The sequence below is a fragment of the Harmonia axyridis genome, chromosome 3 (assembly GCF_914767665.1).
Source record: "Harmonia axyridis chromosome 3, icHarAxyr1.1, whole genome shotgun sequence".
Lineage (NCBI taxonomy): Eukaryota > Metazoa > Arthropoda > Insecta > Coleoptera > Coccinellidae > Harmonia > Harmonia axyridis.
The window spans coordinates 11,630,254-11,648,386 of NC_059503.1; the positions used below are offsets into that span (position 1 = coordinate 11,630,254).

General features: G+C 34.7%; 1 protein-coding gene across 22 annotated transcripts in view; it reads left to right on the forward strand.

Moving 5' to 3' along the window:
• Positions 1 to 18,133, forward strand: part of LOC123674454 (CUGBP Elav-like family member 4) — a 645,081-nt gene that overhangs the window by 556,628 nt on the left and 70,320 nt on the right. For 16 of the 22 annotated variants that reach the window (XM_045609315.1, XM_045609312.1, XM_045609313.1 and 13 more), the window contains 2 exons: positions 5,435 to 5,560; positions 15,217 to 15,296. In XM_045609315.1, coding sequence (XP_045465271.1) covers positions 5,435 to 5,560; positions 15,217 to 15,296 — 206 coding nt within the window. Of the gene's footprint in view, positions 1 to 1,711; positions 1,827 to 3,404; positions 3,425 to 5,434; positions 5,561 to 15,216; positions 15,297 to 18,133 lie in introns of all 22 variants that reach the window. The other 6 variants (XM_045609317.1, XM_045609320.1, XM_045609322.1 and 3 more) reach the window with 3 other exon arrangements.

The window sequence follows — 18,133 nt, forward strand, 5'->3', positions numbered from 1 at the left end:
ACGTCTTTGGTCGTAGCTATAAAAATCTTGTCATCTGCTCTTTTCCCTCGTTGATCTTATCGGTTTTGCTACATTGTATAGGATGATGTTTCTCCGCTAGTGTGTGGGTATCGGAGAAGGCAGATTGAATTTTTACCAGGCTGAAATGTCTCCTCAGGATTCCGAATCTAATTGAATGATTAGGTATTCACGGCTTGGCTTGATTTTAAAGCTACTTGGCTTGACTTGAAATCAACTCAAGCTCAAGTCAAGTAGTAGTTTTTCAATCCGAAGTCAAGTCAAGTATTTATTTATCAAGTACTTGAATCATATCAAGCTACTTGATTTTTAGCAGTTTTATTGTGTAGTGTCTCATCAATGAAAAAATCATAACAAAATAATAAAGAAATTAAGTTCCTTAATATTGAAAAACCTCGAGGCTTTGTTTGATTTCATAATTTTTCATCCAGGATCTCAGACACATGAGGCATATTATGGATTTGTCGCCTAACCTATTGCGGGTGTTTGAAACTGTAAGAGCAGCTCTGGAGAATTGTGTTTCCAAGGGAGCTGAAGATGCTGGCGTTGATAAAGAATCTTTGGCCATTTGGGAAGATTTTTCTGAAACTACCAAAATCTACCAATAGATTTTATAGAAATGTGAAAATACCACTAATAAAGTCACACTGGCGAATATAAGGCTCAAGTATATTAAGTGACTTGATATCAAGTCAAGCAATAAATATTTAAAATCAAGACACGTCAAGCTCAAGTAGGTAATTTTTCACGAGTTTGCTTTTAAAGTCAAGTAGTTGGTTAAAATGTCAAGCTACTTGGTTTGATGAATCCCTACATAACACCATAAACACTGATCAAGCCTAGCGAGCAATTCTCGTTCTTGTCCCGAAGCGTTCAATGTGCAAGTATTGACTTCTTGAACAGAAAAGTTCTCTAAGGAATGATAACTCTCTCTGAAAATTTGCTTGTCGATTAAATATAACTCATCTACCTACTGTTAACATCTTTATAAAATTCATATGACCCATAACTCAAATTGTCGTAAGTAATTGCACAAGTGCATCAAAATTACCGATAATTTTGCATAACAGTGTGTTGTCATAAAAACTGCATGAGTTCATTTTCATTTTTGGAAAAAGAGCCCGACACCGAAGGTGGAGATCTCTTTCTCCAAAATTGAAAATGACCGAATGCAGTTTTTCGACGAAAACACGCTGAAATGCGAAATTATCCAGTCATTTTGATGCACGAGTGTAATTCGGGGGAATATTTCCCGAATAAACTGTTAACTTGTCAAAGTGACATAGATTCCATAGATGCCATAGATTCGAACTGTGTAAGAATCATAGAAACTATGCATCTATGAACAGAACAATTATCGCAGTGCTATTTCGCTTCCTACACTGCAATTATCGCTGCAATTTTCGATAATTGCATTCCATTTTCATAGAATTTTTGACAGAAGGGAAATATTCATATACATTCAATTTGTGACAGTTCCTATTCCAACACACCGGGCTATCCCAACCATAACAATATGTCGCAGACTAGGACAACTTGATGAAATCTCACAGTCCCCCCTAACAATGAATGCAAGATCAAACGTCCAAAACCTCACGACGAATCCGGCTGAAAAACGAGGTCCCCCAAAGGGGTCCATGGAGCACCCCTTTAAAAGACAACCGACGCCGCTGCTTGATCTGTTTTATTACAGAGCGAGCCATGGCGGCCTACAGCTGCAGCGGCGGCGTGTACTGGAAGTAGGGGCAGCAAGGTAACGAGGATTAGCTAGCCTCCTAAGTCCGACCCCCTACAACCGCTTCGGTCATGTAAGACCACCGTCCTGTCCTTGTTGTGCCGTTGTGACAGTGTCGTTCGTGCGTATTAGACTGTTGTAGTTGCGTTGCGTTGTTTTTCTATTTTGTGCCAGCCATTTTTTATATACAGCTCGTTCGTTCGATGTATGTCTTAGACGTTTGTGTACCTGAATGTGTTCGTTTATTAATATTGGATCATCATCACGTTGAGTAACACAATCATCTTGACGGATAGCGTGGTTTTGGCACACGTGACCACGAAACATGTCACACCAAATTCGGCTGAATGTTCGAATAGCTGAACACTTGTACACAACTGAATGGTAGGATCGGTTAGATTCAATGTGGTGTACAACAACAACAAATCATTGTCCATAAACTTTGCTTGCATATGTTCACAATTGGTTCAGTCTGGCAGCCTATCCTGAAGAAAACTGAATTATTATACTAGCATGAGAATTCAGTTGAATAACACGCCTCGAATCAGTTAAATAGCAACGCAGCAATCAAATTAACTCGTATTATTTTGGGTTCCATCAAGTGCTAAGCTCAGTTATGATTCGAAAGACTCTTCGTCTTCATAGAATTCCCCTTCACATATTCTTCATATTGCTTTCTCGGAATCTTCATATATGATATCTAATTGGTAGCAGAGCTAATGTCGTTTTTATCTAATCTCAAGATTAAGTCTTCTTTAAGTCCACATATTGCATTTTAATCATCTTTCTTTAAGCGTTTTGATTTGATAACCTCCAAAAAGACTCTCTTCTGGACTTTCAGAAATCTAGTTTTCAACCTTACTTCATTCTGGTCTTTTGCTTCTGTTTCTTTCCAACTTAACAACTCTTATGTCCAATTATGTATATATCATTCGATATAATACTTCCTGGTGAACAACTTGCCATCTTATGGTCCTTTTTTCTGCATCAGTTTCAGTGATGTTACTTGTTTGGATATTTTGAAAAAAGGAAACCACCACTCTGAACCATAGATACCAACTGGTCTGATGAAGGTTTGGGTCTGGTTTTGGAGCAGTAGGACAGAAGTTTCGACATCATCAACTCCTCAACTGCTTATAGGTTTCCTCTATTTATCTTTCCTTTGATTTATGTTTCTAGGATGTTAATTTTTCAATTAATATTTATCCTCCTTTTAATTTATTTTCTTTGATGTTGACTTTGTTGTTTTAAATTGCCCTAAGGTTTTTCTGAAATGTAATTCTTCAGAGAGCTAATCAACTCAGATGAATTGATATATTCTCAAGTAGATATGTACTTGAGTTACTTCTGGTCCAGGATAGTTCAAGTTTTCTGAAGTCTCAAAGCTCATTATAGTGAATTGATCACAAAAATGACATATCATGTGGCATTTCTGTGATCAATTCACTTTGCATTCATTAATTGCAATGCAATTCAAAAGCGACGTTGCCATTTATGAGATCGTGGTTGGCGTCAATGTCTTTCACAATGCGCAATAGAATATTCAAAAGACAATTCAGAAATGTAGAATTTCTTCAGGAAGGTTCATGGACGTCAATACAGATCCAGTACGAATGGAAATCGATATCAAACTCCTTTTTTATTTTCATAGATTCCCGATCAGGAATCAAGGTAAGTAGAATAAATGTCAGCGGTTGAATTGGTGTTGTTAGATGGTGTTTCAATGTTCTTAGTTCTCGTGATGAACAGGCTTGCTCACCCTCCTCCTAGAGCCAGGATGGAAGTAATGCAGATATCTGTAGTATTTAGTAGCGGTGAGTTGAACTGTTAGTTCGATATTGTGAGCTTTTTTTGGCACATCTAGCAACACCGTACAGAGAGGGATTACAACGCAGCAACTATAGCACTGTCAACCAGATCCCCACATCATTCCTTCTGACATACCTGACTAGCTAGATCTATATGGATCGAGAAAGAAGTAGAATCTAAATTCAGTAACTTCGACATCGGCTCTTTAGTGGGTAAAAGAAAAACTATAAATTTTTTATTTTGTCTGAAATTCATCTATGTCACTATTCATACATTAACAGCTTATCTGTTCTGATCGATTTAAACATACTATTTTTTAATCGATTATTTTTTCGAATTTGTATAATTACACAGATTCCTATCAGAATTAAGAACATTCAACAATTGAGGAAGAAGAAGATGCTCGAGAATGAAACAATTATACCACCAGAAAAGTATGATAAAATCATAATATACTGTGAAAACTCTTCAAATTTATTGAAATAATTACTAGCATGAATGAACAGTATCAAACAAACAAGGTATCATTGATTGATATCAAACACATGCCTTTATGCATGCATTGACGTCAGTTTATGTATTTTTGATTTGTTTTATTTTCTTTCAATCATTTTCATTTTGCTCTCGATTTATTACAAATGTTTTTTTTTTACTAGAATAGGATTCGTTGAACCATCCTCCATTAGTTTTGCTGATTATATTATGTTGAATTTTGGATATCATATCGAAGGTTTCGTGATATGATATCCAGAATTAGGTATCCATACAACTTTTATTTGTCATTTAACGATCTAGTGTAAAATCGTCCAGATCAAACTTTTCAATGTATTCTTCGGAATATTGTCATTCAGGTACACAAACATAAAATCTAATTTGTAATTAAGCATTAATATAGGTATGAATAGATATCTAAGATCTTCGTTGACTTTACCACTGATGAAAAACTTAATGTTGCCTGGCACATTTCTCAAGAATTTCTCTGTGAATTTCAAAAATGACAAAATTGGAAAATCTTTTTGATTGATGATAATTCAACATAAGAACCTCTACGTCGGCTTTCCACCGATTCCCCCAGGTATCTTCCCCAATTTCCAGTCCCTAAATTATCCAACCCCTCGCCTTAGTGTCGTCAAGTGACAACTAGATCCGATGTTATCATCGTATGCTAGCTGCAAAGCTCGTACCTTGAATGTCTATCATGCAAGCCCCTGTGTATTCGGTAACTGAAACTCCTGGGATGGTGAAAAATTCATCCATGAATCCAAGTCTGAATTTCCGTCAAATCTCTTCTTCTTTTAACTTTGAGAGTAACTATTCAGTAGTAACTACTTAATTTCTTGAAAGTCTAACCATAATCACTACCTGATTTTTAATCTCTCAGCGTTGAGTTCCTACAGGTTGGATCAATAGAACCCTATACTTTTACGGAAAATGGAAGGTAAGGATTTTATTTTCATTGAAAATTTGTTTTCTTGTGCAGAAACCACTGCTCTATCGATCTAAGTGCAACAACATGCGCTGGAATATTTTGCATCGGTAGATCGGTGGTTTCTATCTGAGAAATCAAATTTTCAATGGAATTGTACCTTGCATTCCCCAGGGTACGATCGGCCGTGGCCCAACCTGTATGACCTTGAAAAATGACAAATTAATAATGAGTACATATTCTAATGTGAAAACTGGCGCATACGCCATTTAGTACCCGATTCACTAAAAATTCGAATGAACTTTTTCAGTTACCGATTACTTGTTGGTTTGTATCAATTTTAGCGAAGAATACATGGAAATGCACCAAGGCTAGTTTGTTTGGCTGTTAATCGATTTGACAATTACAATTTCGAAGTGTCCTAATGATTTGTTTTGTAATCACAGATCGAAAGCTGTTCGTGGGTATGCTCAGCAAGCAACAAACTGAAGAAGATGTCAGACAGTTATTTGCGCCTTTTGGAACAATAGAGGAGTGTACTATTTTAAGAGGACCAGACGGTGCTAGCAAAGGTAAGATAAAATTGGCTGTTTTTTCATTTACAATTTTTATGTATTATAAAACAGATAATTTGACTTCGAATTCTGCATGAATCATTTGAATCCAATCATTTAAGAGGCAGCACCACCACGTGATATACTCGTGAGATGGCAATATTTGCCCGGGGGAGGGGGGACAAAATAATGTGCGGTGTTGCCAGAATGATTGAATGATCAGTAGAAGTTAGGATTATTACTATAACTTCAACTCTCGTCGAAATGAAGTACTTTACGAGTCTTTTTATAAATTTTAGAGTTTTACCTCTTTTTTAATGGGTTTTCGTGGTATTGTTTTGAGAATATTTTCAGAATACATTAGTTATTCTTAGAAAATGAAAAATTACCAAGCTTATAATTTTTTGTCGTTTGCTTATCGAAAATATGAAAAATATCAATGTAGATAAATTTTCGAAGAAATTATGTGAAAACCCAATAAAACCTAATCTAACCTAACCCAAATATTTTTTCAACAACTGACCAAGGAAAATATTCATACATTAGAGGTATAATCTGTTGAATTAGTGTGGAACCATGACCTCCAGAATCGTCCTGGCTTCAGAATGAAATTTTCCCTCATTTCCTCACCTAATACAAGTAATTGCTCGAATATATTCATGGAAATCGTAAGAGTTCCCGTCGAAATTAAATACCGAGGGGGTACACAACGCTGCCAGCAGTTACTCGAAGAAATATTAAATTTTGGAGTGAATTAAAAATGCCTTGGGTTCGCTCCCACACTCCCTTAGTGAAATTTCTCAGTAAATATAATTTCGACGAGCGTTTTACTATGTAAATAACTTTAGGGCATGGGGGTGGTTGTCAGTGAGGTGCGTGAAATATTCCATTCGCAGGAATTTTATTTTTGGTTTCTTATTTTCTATGATAAACGTTAGAAATGGTTATAAGGAAAAATTTTAAAGTTTGAAGAATAATATCAAGAGAGTAAGATGAAAATAAAACACACTTCGGAAACTTAACCACACATAATCATGATTCTGAAGATGAGAATTTTTTCAATATAATAGTTCCAATGTGATCATCATTATTACACAATTACCTCAGGAGATTTCATGGCTCAGAGGTTAGGTTGGCATTCCAAATTTGAAGTGGATTCGAGCCCACCGTGTATATTGAGCAACGATTTTAAAAAAAAGTTCGTGTGTATAGCTCATCCATATCCTAAGAATACTCAAGAAGAATACATAATATCGAATGAACTTAACCTCACCTAACCTTAAAATATTCGAGAAGAATGTAGAAAGAACGAGCTCTCAAAAACTCGCGTCTTCAAGAGTTAATACTTTCCTTTTGCCTAACAAATTGAGATATTCTATCGAAAATAATAAATCATTGGGAAATATCAGTAGTGTTTTTTTTTCTGGGGTAACCCATTTCCTAACAAGAATTTAATCAGACTGCTACATTGAATAGGATACATTGAATGAGAATTATTCCAATTTGATTATTGTCCAGACCACATGGTTTCCGATATTCAATTCATAATCACCCCACTTGAATTATAATTCCAATTATCAAATTCATTTTGATGAATGTGTCCAATTTAAACTTTCGATTGGCTTAATTTGATGGTCAAAATATTATGGATTCATGACCTATGATAATGAATAATTTCGCTGATGGTGGAAACATAACCATTCAATATCGCAATGAAGGTCTACCAGGAAAAATAATTATTTCTGATTATAGTTAATTATTATTTTGAATACTTTTCGCATCAACCTATACTTTGCCTTCATGAAACTTTTTCGTGGAATTCAGGAAATATATGAGAAATATTTCAGAATTCTTGTGACAAATGCCTAATTCATTTTGATCTGAATTCTACTTTGCTTTCATCATTTATATTTACGGTGCGTAATTTTCCATGTACATTTTTCGAATATGATCGACATATGATAGAAAAACATAGTTAAAAAATATATTAATTTGAGTTTATTTTTTCCAAAGTATTGGTTAGCTGCTGAAGCAAATATTAGATTTTTGGGATGCATTCTAATGATTTGATGCCTTCAAATAAACTATGATTTGTTCGTATCTACAGTAGTACCACCACGTATCTACACTACTCAGGAATGAGTTGATATATGAGAATAGTTTTTATTATTGTTTATACGCTGTTTTACATGTATTTTGTGAGATAAGTATGAATAAATAGACGCAGTTATTTATAATACAAGTGCAGAGGACATTGATATTTTTCCACAAATTCAAAATTAATGAGTGGTATTATACAGTATTATTTATAATTCAAATTCCAATATCACAATAGATAAACCCTTGCCAAGACAATTCCGTGTACCAACATTAATATAAAAATATAACTATGAAATCTGTGTGAATCTGAGATATCCTCGCACGATTTGGTTCTACAAAATGTGGCAGAATTGATGAATTATCAGACTAATAAACAGAGATAGAGGGAGCATATGTCATTTTCAGTAAGAAGATTTTATCCTCAACATGAACTATCAAACTTGACATGAATCCCGAGGAAATGAAAACATATCAGTGATACGATCAGTGATTCAATTCGCGAGTTTCTCCACGAAGAACGCACTTCTTATGTCCCATGGAGAATCAACGTTTCATTTCAACTGAAAATATGTAAAAATAAGACTGTTATTTTTAGGGAAAACAACTTTATAACTTCTATGTTCTATGATCTACGTTCTATGTCTGAGATTCTAACCTAAGACTAGTTCATGTGGTATTTGTGAGTTATTTTAGAATCCCGAAGAAGTGGCATTGTTTTTGATTTCTTACAGGTTAGTAAGCTATTTCTTTTTATTTGTTTTTATTTATTTTTTTTTCATTTTATTTCTTTGTATTACTTTGTATAATATTATTTCTTTTTTGTATGTTATTATGTTATATTTTAAACTAAACAAAATAAATCTTACAGATTCAAGACATCAAATCGTCTATTTCTTTGGTTATAAAAATAAGAATTGATTACATTCTTATAAATATATTGAAATAAATACCTTAATATATCAGAAATTCAAAAATAAAAACCTGAAGCGCGCCAAACAACCGATAACACTAGGAGAGCAATAGTTGCGAAACCTTGGATTTCATCAGGAAGATACAGAAAATAGTTAATATTCTGCTGATATAAATTCGACAATTAGGAAAAATATTGGATTCCAAATATTCAAATTTGCATATTTAATTGAGAATCACTCAAATAAATATATTTCATTCAATATAATATACATTCTAAACGATATACATAGTAAAATTGTGGATTTGAAAACATATCACAATCCGATAATGTAATATAATCATGTTGGGGACATAAAAATTGCGTATACTCCCTCTATCTATGCTCTATCTATACATGCTCCCTCTATCTATCTCTATGGATGAATCATAAATGAAATGAATGAAAACGAAAAATAGATGAAATTATTGAAATTGATTAATGAATTGAGACTTTATATTTTCCACCTACTGAACCGAATAAGCTCCCAGAAAAAACTATTCCACTTGATGGTCTGGTATATATAAAACGCATCGCAGAAACCGAAAGTTATTTCGCTGGCTACACGATTCTCCCCTCAAGAAGTAATACCATTCATAGCGCCATTGGAGAGACTCCAAACGGCCCAGATCTCTGGATAATGGTGCTTCATGAATATAATAATATGAGACTCCCCCATAAGAATCGGGGGAATATCGAGAACAGAGAAAAATTCGAATGGCCCAGATTTCTTACGATGTACTTATATTAGTTGACGCTGTCGAATCGATAGAATTTTATTGGCATTGGTAAAAAACGGAAGTGTTAAGTATCCGATTTTCTGCGTCAATGTTATTCGCCTGACAATGAGCAGATGTTTATCAGATTATTTGCTAGTTATCTTCCTCGACAATTTTACCGCGATTTGAGACTGCATTACACATTGACATTGAATACATAAGGGTATAGTATAAATATTGCTTATAAAACTTACTATCCTATAATTTCGTCATATCTTCATTTCATTCATTTTTTTATATCTGCATTATAATCCTTTTCCTATCAACACAAAAAAAAATTATTCGATTCATAGCATTCCATCGTATTGATGGGGAAAATCTCTTGGAAAATCGACTATCAGTTTTTCTCGAGAACTTATATCGTGTCAATATATGATTTTTCTCTTACTCACCCGTGTTAGGGAATTAAAAGGGTCAGTTCAGGTACCTGATAGTTAATGGTTCCACTATTTATAGGTTAACCTAGATTTTACTCAATTCAAGACTGACAATAAAACCATTGTACCTGTCTTAATGAATGTATAATAATTTTAGAACTTTCATGGATGAATATTCTGAATGAAACCCGCATTGGTAGATAATTTGATGTATCTAAAAAAGTAGAGCTTTTAGAGAAAAACTTATTGCATTGAGCATAAGTTTATTTTTCCTCGAACGATTCCATCTGAAACAAAACTTGCATGTAACTGTTATAGGAACTCCATTAGGTCGTAAATTTATTGAATGAAATCTTTCCCGATGCCTCCCAGAGGTTCTGAATAGATTCCAGAAAACTGTCACAAATTCTTTTCATCATTTACCCCCTTAATCTTTTTAGCCTTTGGCACCCAATCTGCGGTATGTTAATTTCCAAAGACAGTCAAGGTATTTCATTGAGATTAGGGTGAACTTCCATTTCTGATACCGGTTAACTTTCGGATATCATAAAGTAGAGCTAGGAATTTAATAAAAGTTTAATTAGAGTTTTCCTCATAATTGTGAAATTAGCTTGGATAGCACTTTGTTTCTGTAACCCAGTTTATAGGCGGAGTAAATTAGATCGAAAAGTAATTCGAAAACGGGGAGGCTGAAGATCGAAGTTTCTGATGCGATATGAAAATTGTGAATAAATTTGCAGCCTTTCTTCTTTCTTTCGCCATCGGAGGTTGCTTTAAATCGGTTCGTTTCACTCCTTTCAGATAATTTTATCGGTTTATCTTCAATACAAATCAATACCTTCAGTATAAACGATGTCTATAATTGATATTTTGGGGTATGACGTTTTCGTGGGAATTATTGAAACACTGAAGGTTGACAGAGGAAAACGTTATTGTGATACAGCAATTGGAAACATCCTTGAATACTATACTAACTTAACTGGTCATCACCTACTAACTTACTTCACTGAACTCTCCTTTTCCCAGTTTTCCACCTAGAATACAAACATCAAATCATATTGTACACTGTGAATTTCTTCTTCCTCTTCTTATTTTCTATTATTTATTATGGTACCTTCACACTGATAAGGGTAGGGAAAGATATTCTGTATTGTATCTTCCTGGGAACCTTATGAATGAGATAGTTGTATGCACAAGTACCACGAAAGACCATTGTTACACTAATGCAGGTACATTTATATTATAAATTGTGCCGACAAATTTTGCTAGGCACAGACATTATGTCTAATTTCTTTTTATCGCCACAATATCTAGATGTATTCTAAATTTTGAATTCCCGTTATTTGACGTTAAATTAATATACTTCACAAATCTTTGTTAGAATAGTCTTGAAATAAATGAGTATTTCTAAATGAAGAATGTTCAGGATGAAACATAATATGATTAACGAAGAGATTCCTAATTTGTTCGATATTCAGCTACATAAAATCAACATAAAGAATACTCGTAGCATTAAAAAATTTTTGAATTTTGAATTCATAGAAGAATGACTTCTGCATTTGTATTATAAATAACTATCTTCTCCTGGCGTAGATACCGCAAGCATTGTCCAAATTGAACTATAGATTGACAATTTTTGATCCTTGTCTTGATTCTTTTGCAACGTATAGGTTGCAGAATACAAAACCCGTTCTTCCGGTTTCTTTTCAGCTTAAATCAATATGATAGGGAAATAACAATAATACTGTCTTTATTTGGCAAATTCTTGGGAATGATTATAAACTTGCGTGGCTCAGGGTCAAACATTTTTATCTGCTCCAGATGACGACAACACCACAGACAATTTTTAGTTCTTCCATTCCTTCCTATTTGAAGGAAAATTTTATTTTTAGACGCGATGTTCCTAAAGTTGTCATTAGACATGTACAAAGACTTATGTTGTCAAGATTCAATTGGCCTATGTTTCAGTGCTGCTTCACTCATAATTCTGTGAAGGTTCATTATGTTTTTTCAATTTAAGCTTTTGTGAGTTCACGAATAACAATTTTGAGATAAAACTTGTCGAGTGAAGAGATATCTAATTGTTTTATATCAGTTCACTCTTATTTACTTTAGTGCTTTATAGTTGTTGTTTCTTGTTTCTGTTTTTTCTTGAAATTTTTCCCAATTTTATAATTTGCGGATTATCTTAAGGCAGATTTATATTCTGTTGTTCCTTCATTTCTTTATTATTATTAATATTAACTTAAGCAAGAATATTCAAAAAACGACATAGCATACGAAGTTGTTCCTTACTTCACGCATAATAAATACCGAAACCAAGGCTTCGCCCAACTTTTTCGCAAAATATACCCAATCAATGGGAAGAACTTCAAAGCGTCACCCTAACCATTTCCACCGAACTAAATTCGCCCCACAGGCTAATTTGCATGGCAGATTCAATAACAGACCCCAATCTCTCTCTCGCTCTATCCACGTGCGCGTTCACCCCTTATGCCTACAGCGTGAATTCTTCATATCCTTCACTCTCACTTATTCAGCCAAATCCTAATTATACTCAAGGGTGAATGATCTAATGCTCCTCGCCATCGGGAGGGAATAATGCCTCGCTTCGCCTAAGTCTTCGTCTAGGCGATGATTCGAACCTTCAAAACGCTGTAATCGAATTCATGGAGAGCGTGTCGTCGTTTTGTAGGTTATGCACGTTGTTGATATTTGTTGGGATCGATAGAATGAGAGAAGATCGAGAAAAGTAATGAGTTGGCGTCAGGAGCTTTTGAACGCGCGTTCTCAAATGTGTAATTAATTATTTTTATTCCCTTTCATCTTCACATATCTAACGGAAATGAAATGGAGAAAAAACAAAACAAAAACAAAATTATCCGCTTATAAATAAGTAGCAGGATATTCTTCTGGAGAGTTTTAGCCCAAGAGCTCACGAGGGCCAGAGCTTTGTAACAGGCAGTAAAGGTGTATAAAATTCGTTGACGTATATAGTTCTTTTTTTTATATTTTCTTCGGGATAACTTAAGAAAACTGGTCATCCAATGCCGGGCACTTATGACAAATGCTACCTCTGCCAGGCACCCTTAAACTTTTATAAACTTATATATCTCGAAATTCAAAAAATACACACATTGTGTGCCAAATGTTGTTTGAACAATCGCTCAAAAACCACTTCCCACCAAAGTTCTTTTGAGTCCCGACCTAGGCGATGATGGAAATGAAAAATTCAAACCAATACCTAACGAAATATAAATTGCCTTTTCCACCTACAAATCGAAAATACGGCAAGCGCGTATAAATTCATCAATTCCTAAACCAAGAATGAATCACACAGGATCATATGCCTTAGAGAGAAAACTGTTTCTGGGACTTCATTCAATCCCATCTTATTGCCATTGGCTCACAGGTGAGATCACGGCATTATTGGATGTTGAAAGTGAGAAGGGAAAGGTCCACGTGGAAGATTGAAATCTGGCTCTCAGACAATTTAAAGGGTGTGGTATTTGTACACCTCTAACTGAGTTTAAAACAAGTTCTATACTGTCTATGTTTTTACTACAAATAAAATTGGATATTAACTATAGGGATTACATTGCTTTGTGATTGAGTACGTAGTTTGAAATTATCTTAAAGGATCATCGTTTACCGAACCCCTAACCCAATAGCTTCGATACTATTTTTCTTCAATAATCTTCACCTGCCTTTACATAGAAAATATGCTAGATGAGTAGAAACATAGCAGTCGTGGGACCAAGGGTTTGGACGACGGGTATATTATTTTGGGAGAAATGGATCCCTCACTAATAGTCGACTATTTATGAATGGACTTATGGTATACAACGTCGTTTTTGGTCTGATACATATGAACTTGTAATTATACTACCGACAGTCCTTTTGTGAGAGTTTGGTAAATAGGTTCATGTTACATTGTTAATGAGTAGTTTGATAGTAGATAGTTGATGATGAGCTATGTAATTCAAGAATGAGAAATTTCAATTTTGTTTGAGCTAGTCTCAATATTGAAATATGTGAGGATTATTGTATATACTGAATAGGAAGGACTACTTCACTAATATGAATAAAATTAAGACAGAAGTTATGGCAACCGATGCCACAACTTTTTTGGAAAAGGGAGTATTGTGATAAAACGGAAATTTGGAAATTATTCGAATTATTACTGGATTAAGAACTAGAGATTTCAATGATCAATTCACAAAACAATTTTTCATTGCTACTTCTATCGAAAATGCAGAAAAATAATGAATTTTGAGAATTTTTTGGAAATAATTCAACATTTCATGTCAAATTCACGACGATCCGAGTAGTTTCGAACGATTGTTCTATGAATCGAACGTTCTGTTATTTCGTCACAGTGTCTGCAATTATCGAATTTTAATAATAATAATAATAATAATAATAATTGACTTCATTCCCACAATACAAGATCACTACAAATAATTTTACAAAGAAAAAAAAATAAGATAAGAATAGTCTCAAACTATAAAGTTCAACTCTGTGATGGCACCCAACGCTAATTATCCCGAAACCCGAATTTTATGTTTGATGGGAATTAATTATATTGAAAAAAGTAACGAGTTAATATAATTTGCAGCTTTTTCAATTCAGGCAATCCTCTGTATCGTTAAACTGTCTCATAACGGCGCCTCATCGACGTCGATGCACCAACGACGTATTCCGTACACCTTGTGCGTCTTCACGCCAGAGAGAAACCGAAGATTGTCAAAGGGAGAAGACAAGGGTCGGAGGTATTTTATGGGAACGCTATCGTCTCACTATATTGGAATTCCGAAGTCTATATTTACAGGAGTTGGTCCCCAGGGCTTCAATTAATTGGCGATTTTCACGAAACAAAGTCTTGATCCCGCTTTATAAATTAATATACGCCTCGCTGAACTCAACATTGTGTTTCCAATCTCGGAAAGAACTTCCGACATCCGCAACTGTTACTCATAGTTGAGAGCGGGGTATTAAGTAAGAATTTTCCCAGGAAACACCCACTTGAATGCTCCCCTCAGCACCGTCAACATCTCCTTTTTATTTACAAAGGATGCGGTTCCCTGCAATAAAATCTAATTCCGGGCCAAACAAAAATTGAATGGAATTTCCACTCGGAAATTTCACTTCCAGATACCCGCTTCGTCCGTCCAAACGCTACTTTTGAAATCGTTCGCTTAATTCTCAATTAATCGGTGAAAGGGGTGCTTAATTTATAATAACTTTTTGCATGGAACGGGAAGAAATTAATTTCCACGAATGAAAATTCTACACCGGTTGTGGAGTTCTTCTAATCAGATCTTATTGCGGCCATTAGGGGTTGTTGAAAGGTGAACTCTGATAATTTTTTGATGAATGGAGCAGCCGGCGAGCAGCTTCGCGGGGTATCGAAAGATTCCCAGTTTTCAAAGTAATTCTGGAGTGAATTAAACGTGAATTCTGTTTCAGGTTGTGCTTTCGTGAAATACAGTTCACACCAGGAAGCACAGGCAGCGATCAATAGCTTGCACGGTAGTCAAACTATGCCGGTGAGTATTCTACAATTTTTTTTTAAGTGTCTACTTTCGATTTACACCTTGAAAATCAATCATTGGATCTTCATGGAATTGAATTGTTAATTGTTGAAAAAGAAAATTTCAGGTCGATTATGAATGGATTCTATGGAAATTATGCTTCGCTGTTTATGGTTTTGATCTCATTTATTCATTTTTTTATACGAAAATGAAATTTATATTTATAACTTATCTCCAATACCAAATGAGTCTGCCTCTTTGTCACATTGACATCGTTTTTTAAGCGCAACACAATAAACTCAACATATTAGTAAATAATTAATAAGGTTCTTACCTGATTCAGATTCATTATTATATAAAATAAAGCAAATAATTCCCACAAATATTTTAAAATCAACTACAATTGTTACTCCGACACTGGCTTTTTCAGGTTAATTTTTAAAGATTCTAAGAATGTTAATCTTCTACTTCTATTTTCCATATGAAGAATTTGGAAATTATTATTGAAGGTAGGGTTCCATTTATTCCTCCAAATGAAATGCATTAGTTCAAAATACACTATAAGACTTATTACTTTTTTGTGTTAGGTATTGTCTTTTTGAATGATCTTTCTTTCAAAGCCTGATTTATTTTCTTTCTCAGTTATTCTATGTTTATTATTTTTTATGCATATATCCAAATTATCAATTGTTCTTAATGATATTGTACACCAAATTCCTCTCTTAAGTATTCAGCAACCTTTTCTGATATATTATTGACGTAGCATAATGAAATTTATTTTTATCGATATTTAATTTTATTTCAATTCCATTTTTAATATCACAACTATTGATTTGATTATTGAACAAATGTATCTAGATGACCTAAGGAAGACTTATATATCCCAAAATATTGATAATGTTACAAATCTTTTTAAGAGTGCTGAACGTTCATCAAAATCATAACAAAGTTACTCAACTTAAAATATTATTCTGCAATTTTCTTCGGAAACTCGTTCAACTCACACCTTAGTGAGTGGATATCGTGTGAAACGGTTATAATTGCAAAGAAACAGTAGGTACCAGTTCATTTTTTTATGACTACGCACTTATCACATATTTTAATCATATATGTCAGAATTTATGCAAGTATCGTGTTGAAGAGGCCTAACTCCGTATGTCTAATAACGATTAATCTTGAACATAAAAAATATTGCATTTGCTACCCTCACGAGGCGAATGTAACGAAGTTTATGTCAACACTTCACAATGACTTAGTGAATGAAACAAAACCCGTTTTATGCAGAATGTTTTCATTATTTATGCTATAGCTTCACCTATGGGTAAAGTTATTTTTTCATTGTAGAAGATATCGAAGAAGTGATCTCGAAAGTGACTCCTGTATTTTCCATACACTAAATAAAACAATTTCTAGGCTCGTAATAAACATTACCAATGTAATTAAGAAGGTATATACTTAGTAGACGCAGAGCACACTGACGCAATGCACGCAAATATGGAACACTGGTACTCTTTTTTCCTTGATATTTTCTGTTGGGACGTTGTAGTTAATAGCTACTGCTGCTTCTTCTAGAACCTCATGTACTAATAATCCGTGAGGCGAACTGGTATGCTGACAAATTTGAATTGACGCGTCGAATGGGGCTTTACAAGGTCAATAGACGAGTCGATCGGGTCTAGCCAGGGTTCCATCGCGTCTATTGTAGTATTCTGCCCGAATAGTTTCACTATGGAAGTTTTAGCAACATCAGGATGAAACCCGAAAAAAAATCTCAAAAATGAAAAAAGTTGCATTTCAAGCGGAGAAAAATTATATGCTACAGAATATTTTTGCTAGGAATTGGTTGTAGAATCGACCTCCGTCCGGTGGAACGACCTTAATGTACACTCTAATCATCTCTTGTTGTCTCTACTAATAACTGTGTAACGACGTGTTTACCAAGACAACACCATCACCTGGAAAGAGTCTACATTCTAGAAAAAATGTGGATCGAAAAAAAATATTAAATCCCACACCTATATTACGCAACACGGAAGGGGGATCGGCCAGCTAAATAAGCCACTAAGCCCTATAAGGTGGGAGTGTTCATTTCTCAACAAGGTAAACTTCGTTAAGTATTTCATAAATTAGCCGGAGCGCGACAGAAACAAATGCTGAACAAAGACGGAGAGACTCGCGTTACCGAATTACAGCACTATATTAAACGCGTTCCATAAAGCGCCCGGGCGATTAGCGCGGGCTTAAATAATGTCATATTATGCACGAATACACAATTACGAGACGTTTAAGGGACGTCGGTGAACTGTACCGTTTTATTCGGATTGAAATATGGCCGGTACGTTACGTCTCAACGGGTTTTCGAGCCTTTCGGGGCCTCGGAATATCCGGATATGCTGAGTGCAGCTCGTTTGGGATGAGGACATTCGCCCAGTCGCCCCATTGGATAATCTACAATGTGTATCTAGACGTGAGGGAAATATTCATAAGTAATTGCACAAGTGCATCAAAATTGCCGATAATTTTGCATGACAGCGTGTTGTCAGGAAAACTGCATGAGTTCATTTTCATTTTTGGAGCTCTTCCTCCAAAAATGAAAATGACCGAATGCATTTCCTCAAAGAAAACACGCTGGAATGCGAAATTATCCGGTCATTTGATGCACGAGTGTAATTCGGGGGAATATTTCCCGAATAAACTGTTAACTTGTCAAAGTGAAATAGATTCCATAAATGCCATAGATTCGAACTGTGTAAGATTCGTAGAAACTGCATCTAAGAACAGAACAATTATCGCAGTGCTGTTTCGCTTCCTAAGTAATTGACGATGTTTAGATAACTGCGAAAAATTTCGAG